The 25419-nt window shown below is 41.4% G+C and overlaps 2 protein-coding genes across 6 annotated transcripts in view; one reads left to right on the forward strand and one right to left on the reverse strand.

The window, feature by feature from the left end:
* The window catches only part of Sema1a (semaphorin 1a), a 295529-nt gene that overhangs the window by 27877 nt on the left and 242233 nt on the right, over positions 1–25419 (reverse strand). The window lies entirely within an intron of this gene.
* Positions 828–3111, forward strand: LOC139808592 (uncharacterized). The gene is made up of 2 exons (XM_071770735.1): positions 828–2030; positions 2106–3111. The coding sequence occupies exons 1-2, from the start codon at positions 1587–1589 to the stop codon at positions 3057–3059; spliced, it is 1398 nt and encodes a 465-aa protein (XP_071626836.1). The 5' UTR covers positions 828–1586; the 3' UTR covers positions 3060–3111.

Consider the following 25419-nt stretch of genomic DNA (forward strand, 5'->3'; position numbering starts at 1 on the left):
TGACACATGCTGCAATTTCGTTATATTCTTTACGTTTAAATTTCCCGAATTTCCCAAAGCGTTCTTTCGACCGTACCGGCCTCTTTCGGACAACGAAATAATCGTGTTCAACATCTGCGAAGCGAAACGTTAATGAACGCCTCACTGGGTCCTCGAATGTAATAAGCAGAAATTTCCGGGGTAATCAATGCCGATCGCAGCAATCTCGGATCCGGTGCATGCAATTCGGGACATATGCATAAATTGCATTGCCACACTGACGACGTGCAGCATATTCCTCGCATACGAGGAAGTAATATGAAGCTTATTAAATATTAGTGTGCCTGCACATGTGACATATGAAAAGAAATAAATTTTACGATAACAATAAATAGGTCGCAATAACAATAAACAATCATTTAACAATGCTTCTCAATACGTCTCTCTATTTTTCTTCGCTCATAAAAAAGTGCTAAAGTAATACAAAATTTTTTCATCTGTTTCAAGTCTTCTAATGTCGATGACATCAGGATCATCGATCTTCGATGCTCTCTTTGTGCGCAAACATTGACGGGTAACTGTCATTTATTCTATAAATATCAATTGAAAGCTCTCTTCAACGAGATTCCAATGTCAGTGATTGATCGATGAACAGGCGGTATAATTAACCCTTGTCAGTCACACTGGGTAAAATACACCCCAGCGTTTTTTTGACTTCGAAAACGACCCAGTAAACCAATGGAAATGGGCCTTGTGCCGCCATCTACAGGTAGTTGGGACCTTCAAGTATCGATCCCCGTCGGTGGTATATTTTTCGGCCCGTTAGTTCTCTCTCGGCAGCCGTTCAAAGTGGGCGTCTCGGAGTTGTGGGGTGTATTTCACCCAGTGTGACTCATACGTAATAATTTGAGTTTTTGGAGTATTTTTTTTTCGTTTCTCGTTCCAAAATGAAGAGGCAAGTACACAGTTGTGTTTTTCGTTGCTTAAAATTAAAAAAAAAATTTTACTGTGTAATTATTCATGAAAAGTAGATGGCTTATAACTTGCGCTCTCGTACAATTCGCGAGGAATTGCTTGATGAGTCCGAAGAACAGCCAATTCTTGGCGGCGATGACACTGATGGAGCCGAAGACCACATGTCCGAGCAATCGGAGGAATCTTCGAGTGATGGCGAAGAAAGCAGTGATGAACTGGACTCCGAATTAGAAAGTGGCGCGCTGAGCGAGAGGCTGCTGCAGTCTCGGGCACATGGCCGACCATCAACGATTTTGAAAGGCGTCAACGGTCATAAGTGGAGAACAGAGACCTCTTCCCGACAGTCAGATAACAGTTACAAGTTTCTCTCTCGCGCTTTTGTAGCAGCTTGTCAAATTTACGGCTTGCCTACAACAACTGTGTACGTAACGGTTGTCCGGTCTATTTGAATCGGATATTTACAAACATTGCTTTTAGGCCGGCTATCGGAGGCTGGTCAGAATATTATTCCTGGCCCGGTAAACACAGAGGCGTCGACGATTGAAGAGTTCTGGAGTCTCCTGATTAATGATGAAATCATCAATTTAATAGTTCAGCACACAAATGCAAAGATCGAGGATGTGTGCGCAAAAATGATGGCAGAGGATCAGGACACGCAGAAGTACCATCACCATACCGATGCAAACAAGATAAAGGCCTACATCGGATTGCTGTACTACAGCGGGATGTGGAAGCAGTCTTCGGTGCATTACGAGCGGCTGTGGGATAGAAGTAACGGTACCACGACCTACAGATGCACGATGCCAAAGGCAAGGTTCATGTTTTTGTCATCAAGCTTGCGCTTTGACGACAAAACAACGAGAAGTGCGACCGATAAATTTGGCCCGATTCGTGCTGTCTGGGATATTTTCATTCGTAATTGCCAGCGCTATTATAAGCTGCACAATAATTGCACCGTTGACGAGCAGCTTCTTGGCTTTCGTGACAGATGCTCGTTTAGGATGTACATCAAGTCGAAGCCAGATAAATATGGCTTGAATATCGTCAGCTTGAATGACGCCTGCACATCGTACATGGTACAATATTTCTTTATATTATTGTACGTTTTTATTATTAATTTTTTATAATCATGTTTTTTGCTATTTTTCTAGTACAATGCCATCCCTTATCTCGGAAAAACGAGTACTCCGCCCAATGAGTCTGTGTCGGAATATTTCCTGCGGGAGGTGACAGCGCCTATTCACGGGACTAATCGCAATGTAACTTGCGATAATTGGTTTACCTCTGTACCAATTACCAGGCAATTGCTGGAACCGTACAGGTTGTGCATCACGGGGACAATTCGAAAGAACAAGCGCGAAATCCCGCAAGCAATGAAGATTGCAGAGCGTGAACCGCCTGCATCTAAATATTGCTACGATGACAACCTTACTCTCGTGTCGTACACGCCGAAAAAGAACAAGGTGGTGCTGTTGCTGACGTCCTACCTGCACGGAAACAACAAAGAGACAGACGGAAAGCCAGATATTGTTCATTTTTACAACAAGAACAAAGGCGGGACTGATTGTTTCGACATGCTCTGTCACTCTTTCACAGTCAGCCGTAGAACAAATCGATGGCCTATGCAAATATTTTTCGGCATACTAGACCAAGCCGCAGTCAATGCACGAATTTTGCTTAAATGCAAAAATAGCGTGCGAGAAGACACAAGTAAAGTGACGGCAGAGTCGTGCCTTAATCAAATATATTTACATTTGGTCAAGGCACACCTGCAAGAACGATACACAATACCAACAATTCGCAAGGACATCAAATGCGGTATTGCGAATATCCTGCACCTCCAGGACAGGCCTGCATTTGGAGGGGACGCCCAAAATTGGATAGGCAAAAAAGATGTCAAATTTGCCCGAGAGGAACTGATAAAAAGACGGGCTCCATGTGTCCCACTTGCCTTCAACCGATGTGCGACAAGCATCGCGCATATTTATGCGTTGAATGTGCCTATATGGGATCAAATAAAAAAATGTAACTTTTTCATTTACTTAAAGTATGTAATTTGCAACGTAAATATATTTTTTTCATATTTTTTAAACCATTTTTCATAAATATATTGCTATTTTTTCCATAAAAATGTCTTTTTCATTTTTCCGCAAAAAATCGCACCTTCATATACCTCAAAATAAATATACTTTTTGGAACGGCCGCATAAACTGCAATAATCAGTGAAAAGTGCATCATCTGAGGATGAAAAAAACCGTTTAAAAAATTAAAATATCTTAAAAATTGAAAAAGTTACATTAGAGAGAGTTTTTGTGAAAAAAGTCACTTTTCCGACTTTTTTTTCAACAATTTTTTTACATATGTTAAATTAATTTTTTGCAAATCAAACCTATACAGTCTTTTTAAGGAAGACTTAAACTACAACAGGATATTTTTTTTTTAAGGTCACCTACAATTGTTTATACACTTGCAAACACGCTGGGGTGTATTTCACCCAGTGTGACCGGTACGAGATTCTCGGGAAGTGTGACTGACAAGGGTTAAAAGAGTAATTATCAGACAATCCCATATCCCGATGTCATTCAATGTAGATGATCGAACTTGTGCATCCGGCGACTGTGATTCAGGCCAGAGATAGAGATGCACTTAGTGCATCCAATTGCAACAGCAACAAGGAATGAGGACGACGATTAAACAGTCCATGTGAAAACGGCTGTTCACTCTTTGGAAATATTTCTATTTATAATTCTATTAATTATTACGAAGCGAGTTATTCACAGTTTTGCCGCGGAAACTAACAAAGAACCAGCTTTATCAATATGCAGCAAAATTTCATGCAAAGCATACTTATTTGAATCGTTTGTTGGCGGCCAACTGAGACAGAATTTCAAATGCACTATAATTTGAAAAGCGTTATAACACAAACACAAATGGTTATATTAATCTAGCTAATTGCGCCATATTTAAATGTAATTAAACGTCCGCATTTGAACCTCACTTATTGGAATGCGTATAATAATTATTCCGGGCTTTGCACATTCAACTGCCACTCAATGTCAACCACTGAACCACCCTCTACCTGATTTATGTAATTCGAGTCATGAATATATATATATATATATATATATATATACAGGGTGTCCGAAAAATCGCCTACTCCACTTCAGGAGGTGATTCGGGACCCAAAAACAAGCAAAAAAGTTCATACAAACATAGGTCCGGAAATGAGCCGTTTCCGAGTTATAGCCATTTTTATGTTCAAAAATCGTAATTTAGAATCCGCTTGGCATCCCTCTTTCTTAATTATTTCTTAAATTAAAAATTTTTATTTTTAAATATTTTTAATTTTTTTAATTTTAATTTTTTTATTTTTTTTCAATTTTTCAATATTTGTAAATACGATTACATTATTTAAAAAAAAATCAGTTGTTTTCACGGCTATTCAAAATCAGTTGTTTTCACGGCTATTCAAAATCAGTTGTTTTCACGGCTACTTGAAATCAGTTGTTTTCACGCCTATTCAAAATCAGTAAGTAAATCACGGCTTTTCAATAAGTTTCAAATTATTATTTAACAACACCTTACTTTTAGGTTGTATCTAATCTTTCCGTATTCATCAATGGATCATTTAAGTTTTAATGAATTAGCTGATATGCATCTTATGTATGGTCTTGCTCAAAGTAATGCTCCCGAGGCAAGAAGATTATACATCCAGTCTTTTCCAAATCGAGATGTACCGGGAATAGCGTCTTTTCGAAATGTAGACAGAAACTTGAGAGAATTTGGTAATTGTAATTAAAAAAAATTGAAAATAAAAATTTACGATTTTTGAACATAAAAGTGGCTATAACTTGGAAACGGCTCATTTCCGGACCTATGTTTGTATGAACTTTTTTGCTTGTTTTTGGGTCCCGAATCACCTCCCGAAGTGAAGTAGGCGATTTTTCGGACACCCTGTATATATTTGTGTTGCAAGTAACCACTCTGCTACTGATCATATAGTCACAAATGTTTGTTATACATTCAACGTGAACCAATCGACCGTTGCGAATGTTACTAAACAAACATGTGTAATTGACATTTTTAATCGTTATCTACTACTATACATGTTACATGCGCACAAACTCGCAGTTATATGTCCTATAAAAACATTTCATAAAAGACATAGAAAAAGTTAAAATATATAAAAAAATATAAAAAACATTTTTTTAAATATTTTTTCCAGATGAGTACATTAAAATCTTTCAAGCTCAACGGTCGGTTATCATCGGACACATCAATAGCAATCGATTTCGACGACTGGAGAGAAGGCGCGCTCTCGCACCCAGTGCATGCAATTTGGGTCAGATATAGACAAGCAACAACGGTAACAAGAGCAGTGCCAATGAATGAATGCAATGCTGAAGCAAGCTATTATCGAAAGCATCATACGTCTTGTCGTTGAAACGAATTAACGTCACGTTGTCGAGCGTTACATTCGTGCCGCTTGCCGTGGCAAAGTTCGAGAGAGAGAAGTCAAATGGATGAGCATCCAGCTGTTATGGAGAGACCGAGGCGAGGGTGACGTGTACAGAGGAAAAGAGCGAGAGGAGTGGACGCGCGATGGATCGACGGATATCCAGATAGAGGCGTCCACCGCCTATCCTCTTTCTCTGATTGCCTTCGAAATTAAACCGGCTGAGTGTGTGTCTCGTAACTCCCATCAACTCCGAGGCTCACTCGGTTATCGCTTTCCAAAATTAGCCGTTCGATTCCAGTCGCGTGTCGCGCGAGGTTAAAGCTGAAGAAGGGTGACTCGGAGGCGAAAACGGATTTCCAGGGATCTCTCGATTTGCAATCTACACTCGTCCGCCGCACGTGGAAAATGCACGAACGGATAAATAATAATTAGCCACGGCGGAAAAAGACCTGCAAAACCGCCCGACGAGATATTAAACATCATTGATTAAACCTTAAATGACCAGTGCTGGAGTCCAGCGGACCCCAGATCCTTTAGAATGAAATGTTTTCAAATGTTCTTGCCAAAAATGGAGCTCATGCTCCCATTGATGATAGTTGAGTGATTGACCTACCCGTGTGTACACTTAGCAGTACTCAGTTTACTTAATTTTTTATACTATGTCAAAATTAAAATTTGAACAATATTAGCATTTTATACTCTTCTCTAGACCTTGAACAACATTGAAAAAAATTGTCATAACTAAAGATAAAAAAATCAATGAGTAAGGAGACATTTTTCATGCTGGGGTCTTTTAGACCCTTCAGTGAACTTACGAGATTCTTGAGAGGTGTGGCATTTAAGGGTTAATTAAACTTTAGATTCTCCCGCAGATATATCAATTACATCACGATCGACTTCCTATCTGTGAAATATTTATCAACTTGGACTAATACTTTCGCATATTCTTGATATTAATGATACGCTTGGAATATTAATATGTATATAAATATACGCGTGAAAATTTACGCGTTCGAGATATTTTTGTATTTATGTAAAAGAGTTGTAAATGGTAAGCATTTCTCTTCCGATACATTTTCAGAGATCGCGAGTATCTATAGAAGCTGGGAGCTCTTTAGAAACGTCGTTCTTCGATACGATCAGTGAAAACCTTCGATTGAAAGGACACGCAATATCAGCCCCATTACCGTAGGAAATTCGTCCTCGTTCCTCGCCCTTTTCTCCGTCTTTCCTTTTGTTCCGCCGTCCCGTCAGCGAATGGTAGAACTTCGCATCTGCCAGCCATTTGCGGTTAACGTCAAGTTTCGAGCAACGAGAAGCGCTCTGATATTCGTGAAAGCCGATACAAAATACAAGCCGCGGACATGTATCGGCTTTCACGCTGCTGCCAGCGGAGCACAAAAACTTGTACATACTACGGGGATACGTACACTGACGGCAGAATTCATCGCTTCGAGATGATGCTTCGTCTCCCAAATAATTATTTTTACTTTACCAAATAATAATATTATTTCGACACACAAGTGTATGTGTATATACTAAGAATGTCCCAACCCAACACAGCTCTGTAGTCTTCATAAATATACATAACAACGATACCACGTCATGAATTTAATAACAATCTTCATAGAACTAATAACTGAGAGTCAATACTTCAGCAAGAAATCGATTCGAGAGAGGTACAATCGAAACCGCTCCCCGAGAGCTGCGATTGTTCCTCGAATGCTAAAAAATTGACCGAAGTCGATTTATCCGGGCTACCGTCCGACCCCGCGAACCATCTCTACAAATCACATATATAAGTTACTCGGGGCCGCCCCGGCAAGTGCCGCGATTCGAAAATATTGGACGTGTCCAAAGTTACGATTCGCCCGTCAAACTTCGCAGATCGAACTTCGCCGGAAAGCGCTTTCGCCGTGCGAGACGTCGGAGGTGGAGGCAGAAACAACGGCGGGCCGCGAGAGGAAGTGAGAAAGAGAGGCATATTTATCACGTGCTCCAAAAGAGAAGGGGGCGAGGGAGAGGGACCGGCTGTTTCGTAGAGTTAACGATGGCGTGCGAATGTCCGTGACTAGTGGGCGGATTGCTTATCAAGAAAGACGGAACGGCTCGTGAAATGGCAATTAAACGCACGAGCGTCCCTGTGTGTTAAGACCGGGCACTCCTGCGTGTCTACGTCGATCACAGTGTGACGCCCGCGCATCTTCCGTCAGTTAATCCGACTGACGCGAAACGGTGCGCGTGCCGCGGTTAAATGATATGGGTGACGGCTGAGGCAATTTGATGTACTCAAGATTGGCGGTTGTATCCCGGATTGACGTAGCTATCAGCGACGGAGAAGTCGCGGATTATCGATTCATTGATAATTACAAGCCGCCGCAAGCGTAACGAAGATATACTCTCTGAAGAATGAAATATCACTCAAAACGAATGAAATGCAAGTGTAACGAAAAATGAAAATTGATCGAACCTGTGCACTTCGAGTGATTCGCCACTCTAAAAAAGAGTATATAGTTACGCTCTATAAGTTGGAGTAAAATCACACTCCATTTGAGTGAAAGGACACTCTTTTTGAATGCAATAGATCAGTGTCCATAGGAGTGAATTATGTTACTCTATAACTTTGAGTGGAAAATTTCACTCTGTTAGAGTCATTTATCAGTCAATCTTTAGTGAATCGTGATTCACTATAGCTTTAGAAGTTTAGAGTGAAATCGTATCACTCCGGTAGAGTAGCCGCTCTAAAAATTTGAGTGAAAAATTCACTCCCACTTTATAAATGTCCGCATTTACTCTCTTTTGGAGTGACTATCGCAATCACTGTAATATATTAATGGCGAAACTACTCTATAAGATTTAGAGAGTATGCAGGCGTTATAATCACTTATTATTGGAAGATTCGTAGAAATACGATTGATAAAATTGTCAATTAACTGATGTCTTCATAAAATTGTCAGTAATTCTGAGATCGTGAAATTAAATTAAATAAAATTAAATTTACAAGCTTGAAGTTAAATGCATTTATCGAGATTTTCATAAAATAAAAATTAGATATTTATTACGTCATCCTGATCTCGTAAAATTTTAGAGAAAGATGCGGTTCGCGAGAATCATTGTATTTGTGCGAGCTGCAATGTCGCAACATTGGGATATGGTATCAGAAACGGGGACATTATTGCGCAGCGGTGTCATTTCACCTTCGGTTAAGAAAGGTACCGCATTATTGACACTCGCAATCAGCACGAGTCGCGTTCTGTCACGTGCTGCCCCGAACGCACGTCAGCGCACGCACGTGTGCCACACGCGACGACGCGGGAGACCTAATTTCCGGCCTCTCAGCGGCGTGCCAATCGCGATCGCGGCGATTGGCAGTCATCAACTCTTCTCACCCTCGGAAGTGCGGATTATCTCGCGCGGTACGCCACACAAGTGGACTCGAATGCGGGGGCCCATCGCCACGGTGAGGCCCCTTTCGGCGTAAGCGTCCCCGACCGAGTGTCATTAAAGTTTCGCACGTGCCTGGGGTGCCGGCTGGTACACCGGGGTGAGCCCGAGCCCGGCCATTATTTTTTAACGGCTTCCCCAGAGCTCTGTCGAGTCCCGTTCGGCGCGCACGCATATACAGACACACACATATACGTGAAAGCGCTCGAGACTTCGAGACACAAGTTCAACTGTGACTAATAAACGACACTGTCAACCCAGCTTACCTATGGCGTTTTATTGTAGCTAGACATCGGCAAAAAGCGTGGCTTAAGTTGCACTTTCGGACGTAACATTCGCGATTAAGCTCCCACCAGCACGTAGAGCGCACGAATCGGCTCGAGAGAGCGTCGTGAAAACTCGCTCGAATTGGATGGAGTCTCACCTCCGAGGACATTAGTTTATAACTGTTTCAGGCGGAAACGTCGGACGCGATAAATATTGCAGGCCTCGCCCCAATTCGCCGGATTCACCGTAACGATTTCAGTTGTGAAACGACCCGGTTGCCAAAAGCTTAAGAAATTTATAGTTAAACGAGTTTCAAGTATATCACTCACGGCGCCGCTATCATCGCCATTATTAGGGACAGTAATAATTCAATAAAGATCCCAAAATATAAATTAAGCAAATTTGATCCAATGTGCACTAAATAGATAATATAATATTAATCGACATCTCTTGTTCAAAAGCATTCTGAAACCAAGCAGAGTCTTTTCGTTATAATTTAATTTGATATAAATAGTAATCTCCCTCGCCGGACGTGTATACATTAAACTTTCCACATTTTCTCATTTTTAATAACATGAAGATCGTTTCTTTCTTTATTAAATTAAAAGCTGGATTTTTACGTGTGCTCGACACGTCTCGATTTACATCGAGAAAACGCGCGCGATGGGACGTCCGGGAGGAGCGAGCTTTGCGAGAAATAACCCCAGCCTGTGGAACTCTTACTGTTCTCGGACCGCTGTGCGAATGTCCCTTTACGCGCGGTCTACATCGTGTTAGCCGAGCCTGCCGGGTGCACTTCAATTTCGTTGGGACAACACTGGCTTCTTCTTGGGCGAGATAATCCCACGAGATCTAGCAGAAGAGAAAAGCCGGACGGAAAAACGGAGAGCGCGGGACAGTGCTGAAAAATAAGCGAATGAAAAATTCAAATCGGCTAAAACTGATTTTCCATGACAAGATAAGCCGGATAGAGGCGCCAATACGAAGAATCTCAGACCCGCGGATGTGCGGGGTCTTCGAAGATAGAAAGAATCAAGTCCGCAGCTCTTGTAATTATATATTCAATTTCAAATATTTACGTGCGAAGCAAAGTTTACAAACTGCGGACTTGATCCTGTACTTTGAACGCGTCTCTGGATTCATAAAAGCGATAATTAAAATAGAATTGAGTACCATGTAATTGATCCTAAGTCATTTGCGCCGCTGTAGAATGCTCCACAAAAGTAACCGGATTTCTCTCTGAAGAACGTTGCGTGAACTCGAAGAAACGCGAAGCACGGAGATACAATCTCGAGCTTTTTTTGCGAGAAACTAACGAGATCGATAACCGAGCGCGTCTCGGGGAAATAATTATTCGCGGCGCAAGAGAAACTAACGAAGGAAAAAGTATCTTTCCGCCCCCGAATTCTGAGAGCCGCGTAACGAACGATTGGGCGAGACAGGCGGGAGATAATATTTCCTTGTCCGAGAGGAATCCGCGAATAATGACGGATTCGCGACACGTCCGTAGTCGAGGCCGAGGAGCAGAAGTATCTCTCGATTGTGTCTCTCGTTAGCGATGTAAACTAGGGGCGAACGGAGAAAAGAATACGCCGGGCGAACAACGGGGACGAACTGCAGCTATTTCCTTACAAGAGTTAAGATAGTACAAAACCTTAAAAATCTATCAAAAAAATCCGTCCTTTTCATCGATATCATGAAAAAAGATATTTGTAGATAAAGTTTTTTAAATATTTCTTCATTTCACATATAATCATAACAAGTATATAAAAGTCATGCATTATACTCTCTAAATCTCATAGATTTATATCTCATTCCGCCACTAATTAGAGTGATTGCGATTAGTCACTTCAAAAGAGAAAGTTGTCACTCTAATTTGAGTAAATGCGGGCGCTCATAAAGTAGGAGAGAACTTTTCACTCAAAATTTTAAAGCGGCTACTCTACCAGAGTGATACGATCTCACTCTAAAGCTATAGTAAATCACGATTCACTAAAAATCAACTGACTCTAGCAGAGTGAAATTTTTCACTCAAAGTTGTAGAGTGACATAATTCACTCTTGTACATTTGATCTACTACACTAAAAAAAGTGCCCTTTCACTCAAATGGAGTGCGATTTCACTTCAACTTATAGAGTGCAATTTTATTCTTTCTTAAAGTGCCAAATCACTTGAAGTGCACTCTCTTCGACTTTTAGAGAGTATTGAAGCACAAAGATATAATATTCGGAGAACAAAATACGCCAGACTATCGATAAACTTTCGCATACGAGTTCGAACATCTTTGCCAGGCCAGTGATGAATAGAATGAACGTCTTTGACGATCTTGGCATAACGGTATCGCAACTGAGTCAGAGGTCGTTTCCAATAACCTAGCGTTATAGAAAGGGAAATTACACGCTCGATAACGCGCCGCGCCGTCTCGTGCCCAGAACGACTGTGTGCGGATGCAGCGAGCGCCGCGGGAAAAAGAATGTGAGAAAGCGAGGGGGATGTGCAGCGCACCTGAGAGCAAATCTCAAAAAAAGCAATCTGAACCGTTCCTAAATTAAATACGCGACCGTAATCACGTCGATCTTTTCAATAAGAGATTACTCTCGTCGGAATTGGAATGCATCGTAGATACGCACGCCGCGCCATCCGCTCTTGGGTGCAATCGAACGCAGAATGCTGAAACATCGTCTCGGAGTTAGCTTCCTCGGATAATTACATTGGATTAGAACGTTGTAGAAAGATCCGTCATTGTTAACAAATAACAGAACTTAATGGAAGGTGGACCATCGAAGTTCAATCGATCAAAAGCGCAAGATCGTATTCCACAATTTCGTGAATTTCGGAGCTTCAAGGCTCGTCTTATTATTAATTCCCAGGAACGGATACCACACAAGTGGAATCACAGAACGTTGAGAGGGTCTAAGTTTCTTATGAGCACGTTATTTGCTTCTCGGAATGCTGTATTGCGCGTTCACGCACGTGTAAGATTTACAGTTTCAACTATATTTCTCCGTGTTGTACGCGAGCCCGGGGTCCCTACCCCGGGACGCAACGCCACGGAGGATGAAGGTTTATTGCCAGAAGAAACGTAGACGTTACCGGGCGGTAACTCGCCGGGGAACATCTAAAAACGTGTAGCGTAGTGGTGAAGTGGGGGAATCTTGGCACCCCCGCGAGTCGAGCTATAGTGTTTATCGCGCCAACACTGAAAAAGGGAACAGATCAGAAAAATGAAAGAGAAACAAAATCTCTCTTCTTCTTTCTCTCTTTCCATTCGTACAAAGGATATATGCGACATCGCTCAATCGTAAGCACTCTCTAAAAGTTGAAGAGTGAAATGTCACTCAAAACTAGTGAAATGCATGTGTAACGAAAAGTGAAAATTGAGCCTGTGCACTTCGAATGATTCGCCACTCGAACTATAAGAAAGACTAAAATTGCGCTCTATAAGTTGGAGTAAAATCGCACTCCATTTGATTGAAAGGGCATTCTTTTCGAGTGCAATATCTTTAGTGGGTTGTGATTCACTATAGCTTTAGAGTACCTAAGATCGTTTCATTCCGGTAGCCGCTCTAAAAATGTGAGTGAAAAATTCACTCCTACTTTCTGAGTACTCGCATTTACTCAAATTAGAGTGACAACCCTCTCTTTAGGAGTAACTATCGCAATCACTTTAACATATTAGTGGCAAAACCTCTCTATGAGATTTATAAAGCACTGATCGCAATCATATGCTTATAATTAAAACAGAATTCGAAACAGAGATCACCAAGAGATCAAAGTTCAATTTAAATAATTAAATATTAAGCGTCAAAGCAATTCCAAGTCAGTCGGGAAAGAATGAAACGCGCTCGGCATAATCGAGGACACTCGCCTAGGTAAATGCATACTCGCCCCCCCCCCCCCGCGGTAAAGTCGAAATCACAGAGCACAAACGTGGAACGAGCATTATTGATGACGTAATTTGATTTCGATACATTTATCCACGGGGGTAGGAATCGCTCCTCGGTGAATAAAGCACGCGCGTAGAAGTTAAATAATTTAGTGCTCGCTGCTTGTTACACCACGCGCTTATTTTTCAATACGTTTCCGCCGGCTCGTGTGCATTGCTCTCCCGGGGAATATATGCACGGAAAACGCGTTGCATTAATATCGCGCGTTCACAATTCCACGTTAAATTCCGCGAAAATGACGAAAAATGAGCTGGATTTTCCGATGGGGAAGGGGGGAAAAGTAAGAAAAACACCGAAAGAAAGAGAGAGAAGAAAAGAGAAACAAATTATTTATCGTAGACTCTTTGTAAAGAGCGTTTCTCACCGGCAAGTTATTTCGCGGCTGCAGTATTTAGCTCAGCCGCCTTTACTTATCTCTCTGTCTTGCTTTATCTCGCTCTTTCTCACGGACGACTCTCTTCGCCGTGTCTTTAGGAAACTTGGCGGAACGTCATTCATAACTGACGAAGTTCCCCGGATAATGTACAAACGCGGCGCGGGGCACGGCGGACGGTGGGAGATGGAAGTGTGCCGCGCCTGCCGGTCAGCAACGGAAGTGCGGAAATTTAAACGGAGTCTCCGTTGAAAAATGACTCGCAAACAGCGGGTAAACCGTGCGGGGCGATTCGAGGGAACGTCAAGATCCTTTCCTCAAAGCCCCACTCCGTGTAATAACCCTGTTTAACGGCGCCGCGCCGTGAAATATGCCGGCGTCTCATTTGCGCCGCTACGCTGAAACGAGAGAATATTTTTTTCTGCCTCATTCATTTACCGCGCGGGTGTAATATATCGTTCGTTGCATCCGGGGAAGGAACGGTGAGATTGCAGAGCGCCTGCCACGCTTCCACGCTTTGAGACTAAACAGTTTTTTAAGCTATTTGTTCGCGTCAGTTTTACTTTTAACTCTGCCGGTCTCTAATTTTTATCGCGACTGTAGAAAGCAATCTCTTAATGTATGGATACTTTTTTTATGTACGTACATAATAAATACTATTACATTAAACAGTATTCATTATGTACATATCATACCAGCTATAAATTTAAATTTTGTTATTCCCAACTCCAGCTTTAATTATTCAATAAACCAGCTAACCATAGATGTATAAAAATTTTAACAGCAATGCATAAGAATATTATGAGATTTAAATATTGTTCTCTTCTTTTAAGGTATATTCATCTCGATCTAGGCATACTAATTTTAATCTGATTTACAACTGTGATAAAGTCATAATCGCCACAAAAAATAATATTTATCTTCGCTAACTGAAAAATCAAAAGGCCAAGTGCGGTTTGGCGTTGCACTAACAAAATCAATTGCATGAATCGAGTGAGTCCTGGTATCGGGATCTCCGGGTGTATATATATCGGGTGATGCGGAAGCGAGCCTTGCGTAAGTCGAACGATATACGGCAGGCGGGCGTCACTCGATACGTCGAGGTACCGAATCGCGTATCGAGTTAGGTAAGTGGATTTCTCGCATCGATACATTCGCGTTACATAGCATTGCACTTCCCTCGTGTTAGCTCACGGAAAGAGCCAAGCCAAATTGAGCTATCTAGTGTATCAGCCGCGCCTGCGTCCCTCTTTCCCCCCCCCTCCCCCCATCGCCTCGCTTTTGCGGGGTGTCGCGGGTTTGCCGTGAAAAAAAAGTTACGTCAACGTAACGCGCATGTCTGGCGCTTGTGCAACCTCCTCACAGAAATTTCGCACCCTTGTCGCTCCCATTTCGCTAAGCACCTACGTAGGGTAGGGAAAATCTCGCGTTCTTCTCGCAGTAACACGCTTGGATGCCGCGTGTGCAGTTATATCATCGCTCGGGGACATGAGTCGCGAAATTTACAAAACTTGGAAACACGGTGATACACAGTATGGTATGCGTTGCGTTACGTCACGTAACATCGATCGTTATTCATCGCGCATTTAACGCTTAATGCGGTCGTTTGATGCCGAATACGGTTTGCCTAAAGTGAGATTTCACGATTCGAAATGAAACGCGGAAAATCATATATTTAGCGCTGACTGCACAGTGAGAATACGAGTCGTTAGATTATATATTTGTATCGGCTGCTATCGATATAATTTTTTGATAAAAAGTGTTTGTCGTGTATTTCATCGCGGGATGCGATGAATAACAATTTCTATCAGTTTCAACATTTGCGACACGAGTATAATTATTCTCACAGAGCACGTAATTGTATAGTATAATTTTTCACATATCGCGAACTTTCGACCAATAAGCCTCGACCACGATTTACATTAATTGACAATTAGCCGCGAGCCATCAATCGTTCCTGAAACTATATCCGCTCGATCAGAGTGTGATTAACGTAAATGTCGAATTAATCATTCAAATTGAATATTATTCATCGAGAATATTCATCATCGGGAGAAGCAGGGCAAAGTTAATCGGAATCTCTTGACCGATTACATAAACAGTAACTACATTCTCTGACATTAGAATCATTACAAATTAAAAACGTCTAAAATTAAAAATTTTGACAATCGTCGTATAAAATATAAAAATTTTACCCAACGAAAGTTAGACGCGACGTAAAAGTCGTAAACTGCGCAAACGTGAATATGTATACTTTCCGTATCAATTAATACATTCTAATCTAAAATGGTAATTTTACTCTCTCTCTCCATTTACTCGGAAGTCAATATAATATACAGCGTGTGATGAAGCAATCAGGCTAGTCATATATCATACATATCTAGTTCATCAAGTGCGCGATATTACATATTACATATTCGCAAAAAATACCTCTAACTAAAGTCAGATTAACGTAGACGCGCAAAATTCTGCGCGCGAGATTTTAAAGCGTCACTTGACAAAGCGAATATGTATCAGACTGTCGATGAATAAATCTGAATGTGATTATGAACCAACAAGCTAATCCGATCGGCATAGTAATAATTTATGGAAATTGTACAATAAAATTTACAGGCCCCCGCCGTGCGCCGTAACGTGCGCGTAGGCGCCGTGGCGCCAAAGCGGACGTGTCAGTAATTTTCTAGCAAAGTTAATTCGTCGGCAAATGAGCGGGCCAACCTGATTAGCGCGTCCGCGGCATAATTAGCGAAAACTTCGGCGATCGACAGCGATGAAATTTTATGGAACGGCCATACCGCATCGCCCGTTTACGTCGGTCGACGCGAAACAGAATGCGAGTATCGATTCTCGGGAACGGTGTATCGCGACCCGCGATATAATCTGATTTTCGCGCGGAATGAAGTTATGATAACGCATAACGCGATACCAAACCGACCGGCCGTAGTTTTCAGGTCAGTGAGACACGAATTTTACGTATCGCGCGAGCAGATACGGCCCCGGTATATTTGTCGACGCGAAACAAAGTGGTTGTATGCGTCGACGCAGCTCTTATCGACTCTCCATGTCTATTTTTTTTTTAAATAATCTATCGGGAACAGTCATCAGCGTCGCTCGGCTATTGCCTTTAACGAAGTTGCAATGTCAATCAATTTGCTCTCCGAGTACTCACGATCGGGATTCACATACCGAGTTGCATATTTATCGGTTAACGATCACTCGACACGAGTCACATTGCAAACGCATCGAAGATTCGTTGGAATATAACGAAATTCACATGTCGGCCTTTAAACATTGGTACGCGACTATATTTCCAATCTCATTGGCAAAACCAAACAGCATTAATTTTAGCCTTGAGTGATGCTTATAACATAATAGAATTACGGCTCTTCCCTAATTATAGCAGCGCTAACCTATAATTTCTTTTACGTGCAACACTTGCATACCATTCTTATCCATGAGATATTTTATATACTATGCTTATTTGTGTTACATATATTCAATAATAGAGTTACTATTATTATCCTTAATGTAAGATTATTACGTTTAATGATAAAATAAATTAGTAAAATTTGGAAGAGAGGAAGAGAGAGAGAGAGAGAGATCCTTTCTTAGCCTCGTATTTGGTGGCGATATAAATTGGTGTCTTGGAATTAAACCAATCAGACATCATAATTTGGATAGAAGACAAAAGGAAAAGATACTTTTGAATCACAATATATGTACCATCAAGCAACATTGAGTATCTCAGCTTCAAAATGTTCGATTAGTTTTTCGTCGAATTATCCGAGTACAAGTTTATCTTTACCAATCACTCGCCCTATTCTACTTGATGCGAGAACCAGCGGATCAGCGAACAATCGGAATTCGCCGTCGCGAGACATTTCGCAGCCGCGACCGCAGTTGTTGAAGCCGAAACACCGGACGTAGGCTTATTTAACCGAAGTGGCCGCATCGCCGATACACGCGTGTAACGCTAATGAAACTAATTACGCGCGGCGCGACACGGTGTAACGTAACGTGCACTTATGCGCGCGCGCGGACGCAGCCATACGTGAAATCACGTCACGGTCAGATTAATTGGATTAGAGCCGGTGTTTGTCGGTCCTTAATGCGCGTAACACACATCGCCGGATCTAATAAATCAATCGCGTATGTCGCCGGGAGTTTACCCCCGCCGCGCGCGCTCCTTGCTCTCACATTTATTATGCGAGGCATTATCGTGTTCAGTGTGCGAATCAAAAGATCCCGAACTAGCCTGCCAGGAGAGAGAGAGCATCGCAAGAGCCAGGCAGGCGTTAGTCCAATGCCAAGAGAGGAAGACAAGAGAGAGACCGCATCAAAGAGAGACAAGAGAGATAGAGATGAAGAGAGAGACGTAGAGCTCGAGATTTCACTAGACAGAGCGCAGATCAGTATATCAGAGAGAGAGAGAGCGTAGACGAGAGAATCATAAAGATAAAGAAATAGAGAGGAGAGAGAAGAGAAAGAAAAAGGACGAAATAGAAAGAGATAAATCCCTCATAAAAATCAGAGAAAGATAGATATCATCCCTTAAGACTAGAAAGATATAAAGAGATAGAGAGAAATAGATAAATCTATCCATATATAAATCTATCCATAGATCTATCTATCTATCTATCTATCTATCTATCTATCTCGCGCCCTTTTTCTTTGTCTCTGACACGCGCGCGCGCACGTCGATACCGGGGAAGCCGGATTTCGCGGAAAGACGTTCTATCGCGAGCGCGGACTATCGATCGCCATTTATGATTCACGAGGAACCCACCGTTTGGCTGACACGCTGCAATCACACGTATACACACGTACACCTCTAGAAGAACCGGTACTTAACGAAGAGACGGTGCATTAGTTAGTCGGATCTGCGAATCACTTCGATGAGCGCGCGTCTACGTTGCATCTGACATGTAATATTTAACGCGTCCCTGTATACGTGCAATGCAAATGGATCTCCATATTTGAGCTCCTCATTAGAATATAAAATTATAAAATATAAAATTATTCCTCTATTGTAATTAATAACAGCGCCGCACAATAGACAAATTTCAATCAATTCCCTTCAATAATTAATTAACGTTCAAAACGCGTATACGATATCGCAAGTATCGAACGTATTCTCTCGCGTGGTATCTCGGCGGAGATGATCCTCCGTGGGAAATCGAACCGGTCAGACGCTATACGATCCGGGTCGGGAATTAGGTACAACGAGTAATCGTCGGCTTGAATCATAAATGACCGCTAATCGCTATAGGCTGCCGAATTTGTAGCTCTCCTCCGCCGAGCAATTTCACTTAACATACATTTCAATCGCGCTAAAGTGGCTGTTGTCTGTTTGGCATGCACGTCTTATTTGTCTAATGCAAAGACTTATGTTGAACGTCAACACGGAATGAGAAGCAGACAGCTCCGTGTGTCTAGCCCTAAATACGCCGCGAGGATACGGGTCTTTGTTTCCCGCATGATGCGTGCGGTCACGTATACATGAAACGCTGCGTAATGATCTTACTCGTCGCGTTGGTTGTGCCGGCTGCGTTTACATTCGTCTCTCGCGAAAGCGTTCTCCAAGCTTTGAGGGAGAAGTGTAGACGCGTCAAAAATGTTGACGGCCACTTCTACGAATGCCACGAGTATTTGCGTTTTTTTGGCGACGCCGGGATCTCTCAAGATCCCTCGTGTCCCACCGTATTACTTGGATCTTTCTGCGACGAGAGCGGGAAGAGATGCTGTTGAATGGCAAAAGACGGTATTGAACGAGGCAAACGAGAGGTACCGAATGAATGCTTTATAGGATTTGTCCAACGCGATAAACGACATATGTAGCACGCAAGATTCGTTCAGATTAGGGCTCCCCAATCTACAGCCTTAGGGCCGCATCTGATGAAATTTTATCCGGCCAAGAAATTTCGACGTTACAATATAAAAGAATTTGAAAATAAAGTTTGTTTTTTAATGATTTTCAAAAATAAACATTTAAAAAATTTCAATTTGATTACATTTTTTATTTAAAAAATTAGGTTTTAAATTCCTTTAGATACGATACAGGAAATTGGAAAGTCGACGGAACTCGCATTGATTGCTTCAATATAGTTAAAGTGCAGTATTATCATTGCACCTTCTGAATAAATAATCTAAAAATATATCGTACGTTACTTTATAATAATATCTATTGAACTTGTAATTCTACTTCCAGCAATTTAGATTCTTGATTTGACAAAAAAGTATCTTGATTCAATTATAAAAAATAATATAAAATATATAATTATCTCCTGAGGTAATAAATACGTCGCGAACGACGTGTCGTTTTACGGTATCTCCGATCTTCGACGCTAACAAGGCCCGAAATCGGCCTCTAGGATCGTTTATGCCGGGAGGATTTTTGCACTCCGGGGAGATGTAGACGCGGTTGCGTGCGCGTTTAGCTAGCAACGCGCTTGAATCGTTCGCTCGCGCTTGTTCGCATCAACAAGTGGCATGCGAGGGACAGTTGATTCGTGCGGCAGCCGCGCGCACAAAGGGCCGCCGCGCCGCGCCGCGCCGCACCGATGCCGATACTTTCATGACGGGCGAATGCACGCGAGCACCGCCGATGGTTATCGTTGCCGCGATAGTTGCGCACGTATATACCAGTCACCTATGCAGTCACGATGCTTTCTCCATAGTTGTAATCGATACCGGGCACAATATGGCAGGCGTATCTGGTGTGCCTGCCATCAATACCCACTTTCGACGTGCGTTCTTCGATCCGCTGATATCGCAAACATGTCGTGTAAACCAGAAAATGACGCGTGCAAAACGATACTACCGTGTGTGTGCGTACGTATGTTACTCGAGAGTGCGTGCGTTACAACTAGACAGTCCTATTCCGTTAAATATTCGAGCGTATAAACGCGATCGTTTATCAATTCGTTCTCGATACGTCGTTTTAATCATATGAAATAAACCAGAGAACGGAGGTGCACGCGTAAGAAAACGCGGTAGATTTTAATTCATTTAATCTATTTAATTTTTTTCGGTGCGCGCGAACACGTTTGTGACGCACGATCGACGTGTCAGGGTAAGGCGCGGCCTCGTAGAGATGAGTGATCTATATTTTGTCGGATAACCCGAACCGATGAAAAGTTAATGGGTTATCCGATATCGTCGAGTTCCTGTAAATTATCAGGCGCTCGAGTTTAGTCCGAACTTAATCAGGTAAATTCGACCTCGATCCGGGCGTGGTCGGATCAACTCGAAGTCGACAACTAAAACTTCAAATACCGGTGCGCATCGGTGGATGGTGCTACAATGAAACATAATTAAATCAGCCCCATACCGCCATCAAAGTTACGCGTAATAAACTAATCACCTTTGTCATATATTAAAACAAACTTTTGACGTGCATATCGCGTAATAATAAAATGGTTGAGGATAACTTCTTTTTCTATATTTGCAACTGCATATTTCCACATAAATTTAGTCTTTATTTCACATCGTAATTGTAGCTTTGTTTATGTATTGGTTACTTTATTATTTTATTCTCTGTCTTGTGACAAAGTTGGCTTAGATTTTACCAAATAATTTAACATATGTCGTCACTGTTTTCATGTATTATATTGTTTTAAATTTATCGTATTTCTTACTAGATATGTAGTTCCTCCGTATCTTATTATGACACGATATGTAAAAATGTACAGATACAAAAGTATAATTAAATCAGTCCTATTTGCTAGCAAAGTTATATGTAATAAACTAATCACCTTCGTACGTCACATATGCACATTAAAACAAACTTTTAATATGCATATCGTGTAATAATGAAATGGTTGACGATAACTTTTTTCTCTATATTTACAACTGCATATATCTATATAAATTTACTTTTTATTTCACATCGTAATTGTAGCTTATTGTTCATGTATTGCTTACTTTATTATTTTATTCTCTGACAAAGTTGTCCCAGATTTCAATAAATAATGTCATTACTGTTTTCATATACCTGTTCCAAATTTATCGTATTTCTTACTAGATATGTGATTCCTCCATATCTTATTACGACACGATATGTGAGAGACATACAGATATAAAAGTATAACAAAATCAGATCCACTGACCTATTAAATATTATGCACGTCAATCGATATCGGTGCATCATCCAGGCTATCAGCGTTATCAAAAACCACGCTTCAGCAAAATCCATCCTTTTCATCTTTCGCACAGTGAATTAAATTCATGCCCTTTCGATCCACGGGTTCGATCGACTCTTTCAATAACGTTGTCGTTATCAGGTTATTCAATCGTTTGAAAAAAAGTCGCGACTCCTCTATTTTTTAAACAGCGATCCCAATTCGCGCATAATCAAGTCGTTATGCGTCGAATGTTACGTCATTACGAATAATACCGCGCGGACGGTATATTTAGTATTTATTCGTGTCAATCTGCGACCGAAATAACACTCTGTTGTTTGCGACAATTCGGCGCGCGAACTTGCGACATTTCACCAAGAAACACCGAACGCGTAATCAATAATATCTTTGATGGCACTGTGGCGTATCATCGCGTTCATCCTGCTAACGATATTAAAGTTTAGCCGCGTTGAGATTTCATCGAGCAATTTTAATCCGCTTGAAGAAAACTGAGAGAAGTTGCGGATACTTGACGGTTGATACGTGGACCGACATTTCGCAATCTTTTAGAAAACTGCTATTTGTATTTTACGCCTATTTGAGTCGGCGATCTCGGCTGGTGCCCGCGCGTAGGTCTTTAAAATTAGAGTGGCACTTAAATTGATGATGTTAACGGGCTATCGGGATCACGTAGCCCGTACGCGTTCGAAAACGAGCGGGATCGATTAACCGAGGTATAACGATCGGGGGAGTCGCACGTTTCGCCTAGTATTTTCCTTGTGTTTGCATAACGAGCCGTAATACCTGCGCGAAGTCGGTCGGGACTACCGATAATTAATTACCGCCGACCGTCATCGCCGTTAGCTTTTTAGACGTCGCTCGATGTCGTTGCCGCGGGAAAAGTGGAACGAACTTTTCTTCCCCCTCTGGCATTTAATGAAGCGGCGCTGGTTTCATTCCCGACACGACAACCGGGATTTTCTTTCCCACTTTTTTTTCTGCGATAAACATTTACGCCACGACGTGGCAATTATCGATGGCTGTTTGTTTTGATTTGCTAAGAATTATATATCGTACCGGAGTGCGCAAAACAGTATCGCCAGAAAAATAAGACTCAATAATTCAAAAGCTTCGTTTCCCCTCTCAATATTGGCATATCCACAAGATAAAAAATCAACTACAAGACATGAATTCCGAACGTTCAACTCTGTCGAGAAAGATACGTGAAAAAATGTTAAATTAGAGATCGCAAATATAATATAAAACCGCGCTAACGCAGAAGTTGGACAGTTCACACTTATCCTTGTCCTGCCGACGAAAAAAAATATAGAAAAAAACAAGTAATATACGTGTTGTACCGTAGCATTTAATCATTCAGGGCTTGGCAATAACAGAAGTGCGCGCATAATTCAAACTTCTTATTCCCTACGCGTTATTACTCGGCGCGAATAATCAAGATCGTAACCGCGCTAGAAACGAGTGTACGCGTGCATTTATTATTCTCACGGCGACGCGCGTTCGCCGTTAAAAAATGAGACACTCCACCAACATGTGGGAATTACCGTAACGCGTCGAGAGCGAAAGCGACTACTAATACGCGGTTCTAACGTATTTTACATCGGCCCTCGGTAATTATCCGTCGGCCTCGCGCTAAACACACTCCTCTTCGCGCGCGTTCTCGCGTCTCGACGTATCCGGGATCTTCAATCTCGCGGGGGGGGAGGGGGGGAGAAAAAAAAACGTCGGAGCGACGCGACGGGACGTCACAGCGTCCGCGTCGGCGCGATATTTGTCCGACTAATACGTCGTGTGTTTAGATGCTCTCTGTCGTTGACATACGGTTATTGGTGGGGGGGAATTCACAACCCAAAATTTTGTACACCAATGCCGATTTTTGGCATTGCTGTAAAACACTGCCGACATTTTCGTACACTGCCGACAATGCTTAGTCAATACCTACAATGCCGTCAATCCTATATATAAATAATATAAAATTAAGGCAATGCCATGCAATTATGAACACTGCCGCGTACTATCCATTATTATACGCCAATATGCCACCTCTATCTAAGTTAACCCCCCCACTATTGCAAAAAAATCCGCACCTATTAAAAAATTTAGTGCTATTTATGTGCTGTTGCTCTAGTCCGGATTTTTTGTTGCTCAAGCCGTTTAGCAGGAAACGGCGATCGAAATGGAGGGGGGCAGCTTGTCGTCATAATAAAAAACCTATATAGAGTGCTCAAATCCAAAAAACAAATACACCAGAATTTGTTGCTTTTTTGTTGCTCCAAGATAGCGTGAAAACATTTTTGAAATATAACGTTTTTTTAGAAAATACGATAGGGGAGACCGGGGCTAACTCGACACCGGGGCAAACTTGACACTAGGCTTTTTGCCAATTTAAATCTATCGTAGAAACTTGCCTTTCCTACTGTAAATGCGTCTTTATGTGCCAGTATTATCAACGAAATTTGGTAACATTCTGAGTTATAGTGTAATTTTTAACGCGACATAAGCGTTTTTGATAGTGAAAAATAATTTTTCTGATCTCTCGAAAATGGTCTACTCTTTCATCGAGCTTTCGGGCAAAACTAAGCGACGTACAGCAAAATTTCCTTAAGCAATTTTATACCTGAAGGAACGCTCTTTAAATGTGTACCATTAAATTTGCTTGAAAATTTTAATTAATTGTTGAAAATTGCATTTAAAAAAATTGTGTCAAGTTAGCCCCGGTCTCCCCTACCTATATCCGAATACTTAACAGACAGCACTATATTAACTATAAGATCTTAAACAACGTTATATTTCCAAAATGTTTGTACGCTATCTTAAAGCAACAAAATAGTAACAAATTCTGGTATAAACGTTTATTCGATTTGAGCACTCTATATATATTTTTTCGCATGAGGAGGGACCAGCTTGACACAGATTCTAGTCCCACCACATACTAAAAAAACACATATAGAGTGCTCAAATTCAAAAAAACAATACACCAAAATTTGTTGCTCTGATAGCGTAGACAAATTTTCGAAATATAAGGTTCTATAAACAATGCCACTTTAAATACTGCATCTTCGACCGTTATCTACGACTTCGATGGCTAAAAACTAAGTAAAAGAACTTGTTGCTTAGCTCTTTTTGGTCTTAAAATATTCTATGGACCGTGCCCTATCAGAATATGCAACTTACGATTTTGTTGCTCGCCCCTAACTGCAAATAAACAAATTATTTATCTCCGCGTCGACCTTTATCTACAACTTTGATGGCTAAAAACTAAGTAAAAGAATTTGTTGCTCGGCTCTTTTTGGTCTTAAAATATTCTGGACCGTGCCCTATTAAAATATGCAACTTACGATTTTGTTGCTCGCCCCTAACTGCAAATAAACAAATTATTTATCTCCGCGTCGACCGTTATCTACGACTTCGATGGCTAAAAACTAAGTAAAGGAATTTGTTGCTCGGGTCTTTTTGTTATTTAAATATTCTACGGACCGTGCCCTATCAGAATATGCAACTTACGATTTTGTTGCTCGCCCCTAACTGCAAAAAAAAACAAATTATTTATCTCTGCGTCGACCGTTATCTTGTTATCTGCGACTTCGATGGCTAAAAACTAAGTAAAGGAATCTGTTGCTTGGCTCTTTTTGGTCTTAAAATATTCTATGGACCGTGCCCCATCAGAATATGCAACTTACAATTTTGTTGCTCGCCCCTAACTGCAAATAAACAAATTAATTATCTCCTCGTCGATCGTTATCTACGACTTCGATGGCTAAAAACTATAAAGTAAAAGAATCTTTTACTTATTGTTAGTTTTTAGCCATCGAAGTCGTAGATAACGAGATAACGGCC

Source organism: Temnothorax longispinosus, chromosome 2 (genome assembly GCF_030848805.1).
Source record: "Temnothorax longispinosus isolate EJ_2023e chromosome 2, Tlon_JGU_v1, whole genome shotgun sequence".
Taxonomy (NCBI): domain Eukaryota; kingdom Metazoa; phylum Arthropoda; class Insecta; order Hymenoptera; family Formicidae; genus Temnothorax; species Temnothorax longispinosus.

Coding starts and splice junctions, on each gene's coding strand:
- LOC139808592 (XM_071770735.1), top strand. CDS start 1,587: ATGATGGCAGAGGATCAGGACACGCAGAAGTACCATCACCATACCGAT. Junction 2,031..2,105: donor ACGCCTGCACATCGTACATG/GTACAATATTTC, acceptor CTATTTTTCTAG/TACAATGCCATCCCTTATCT.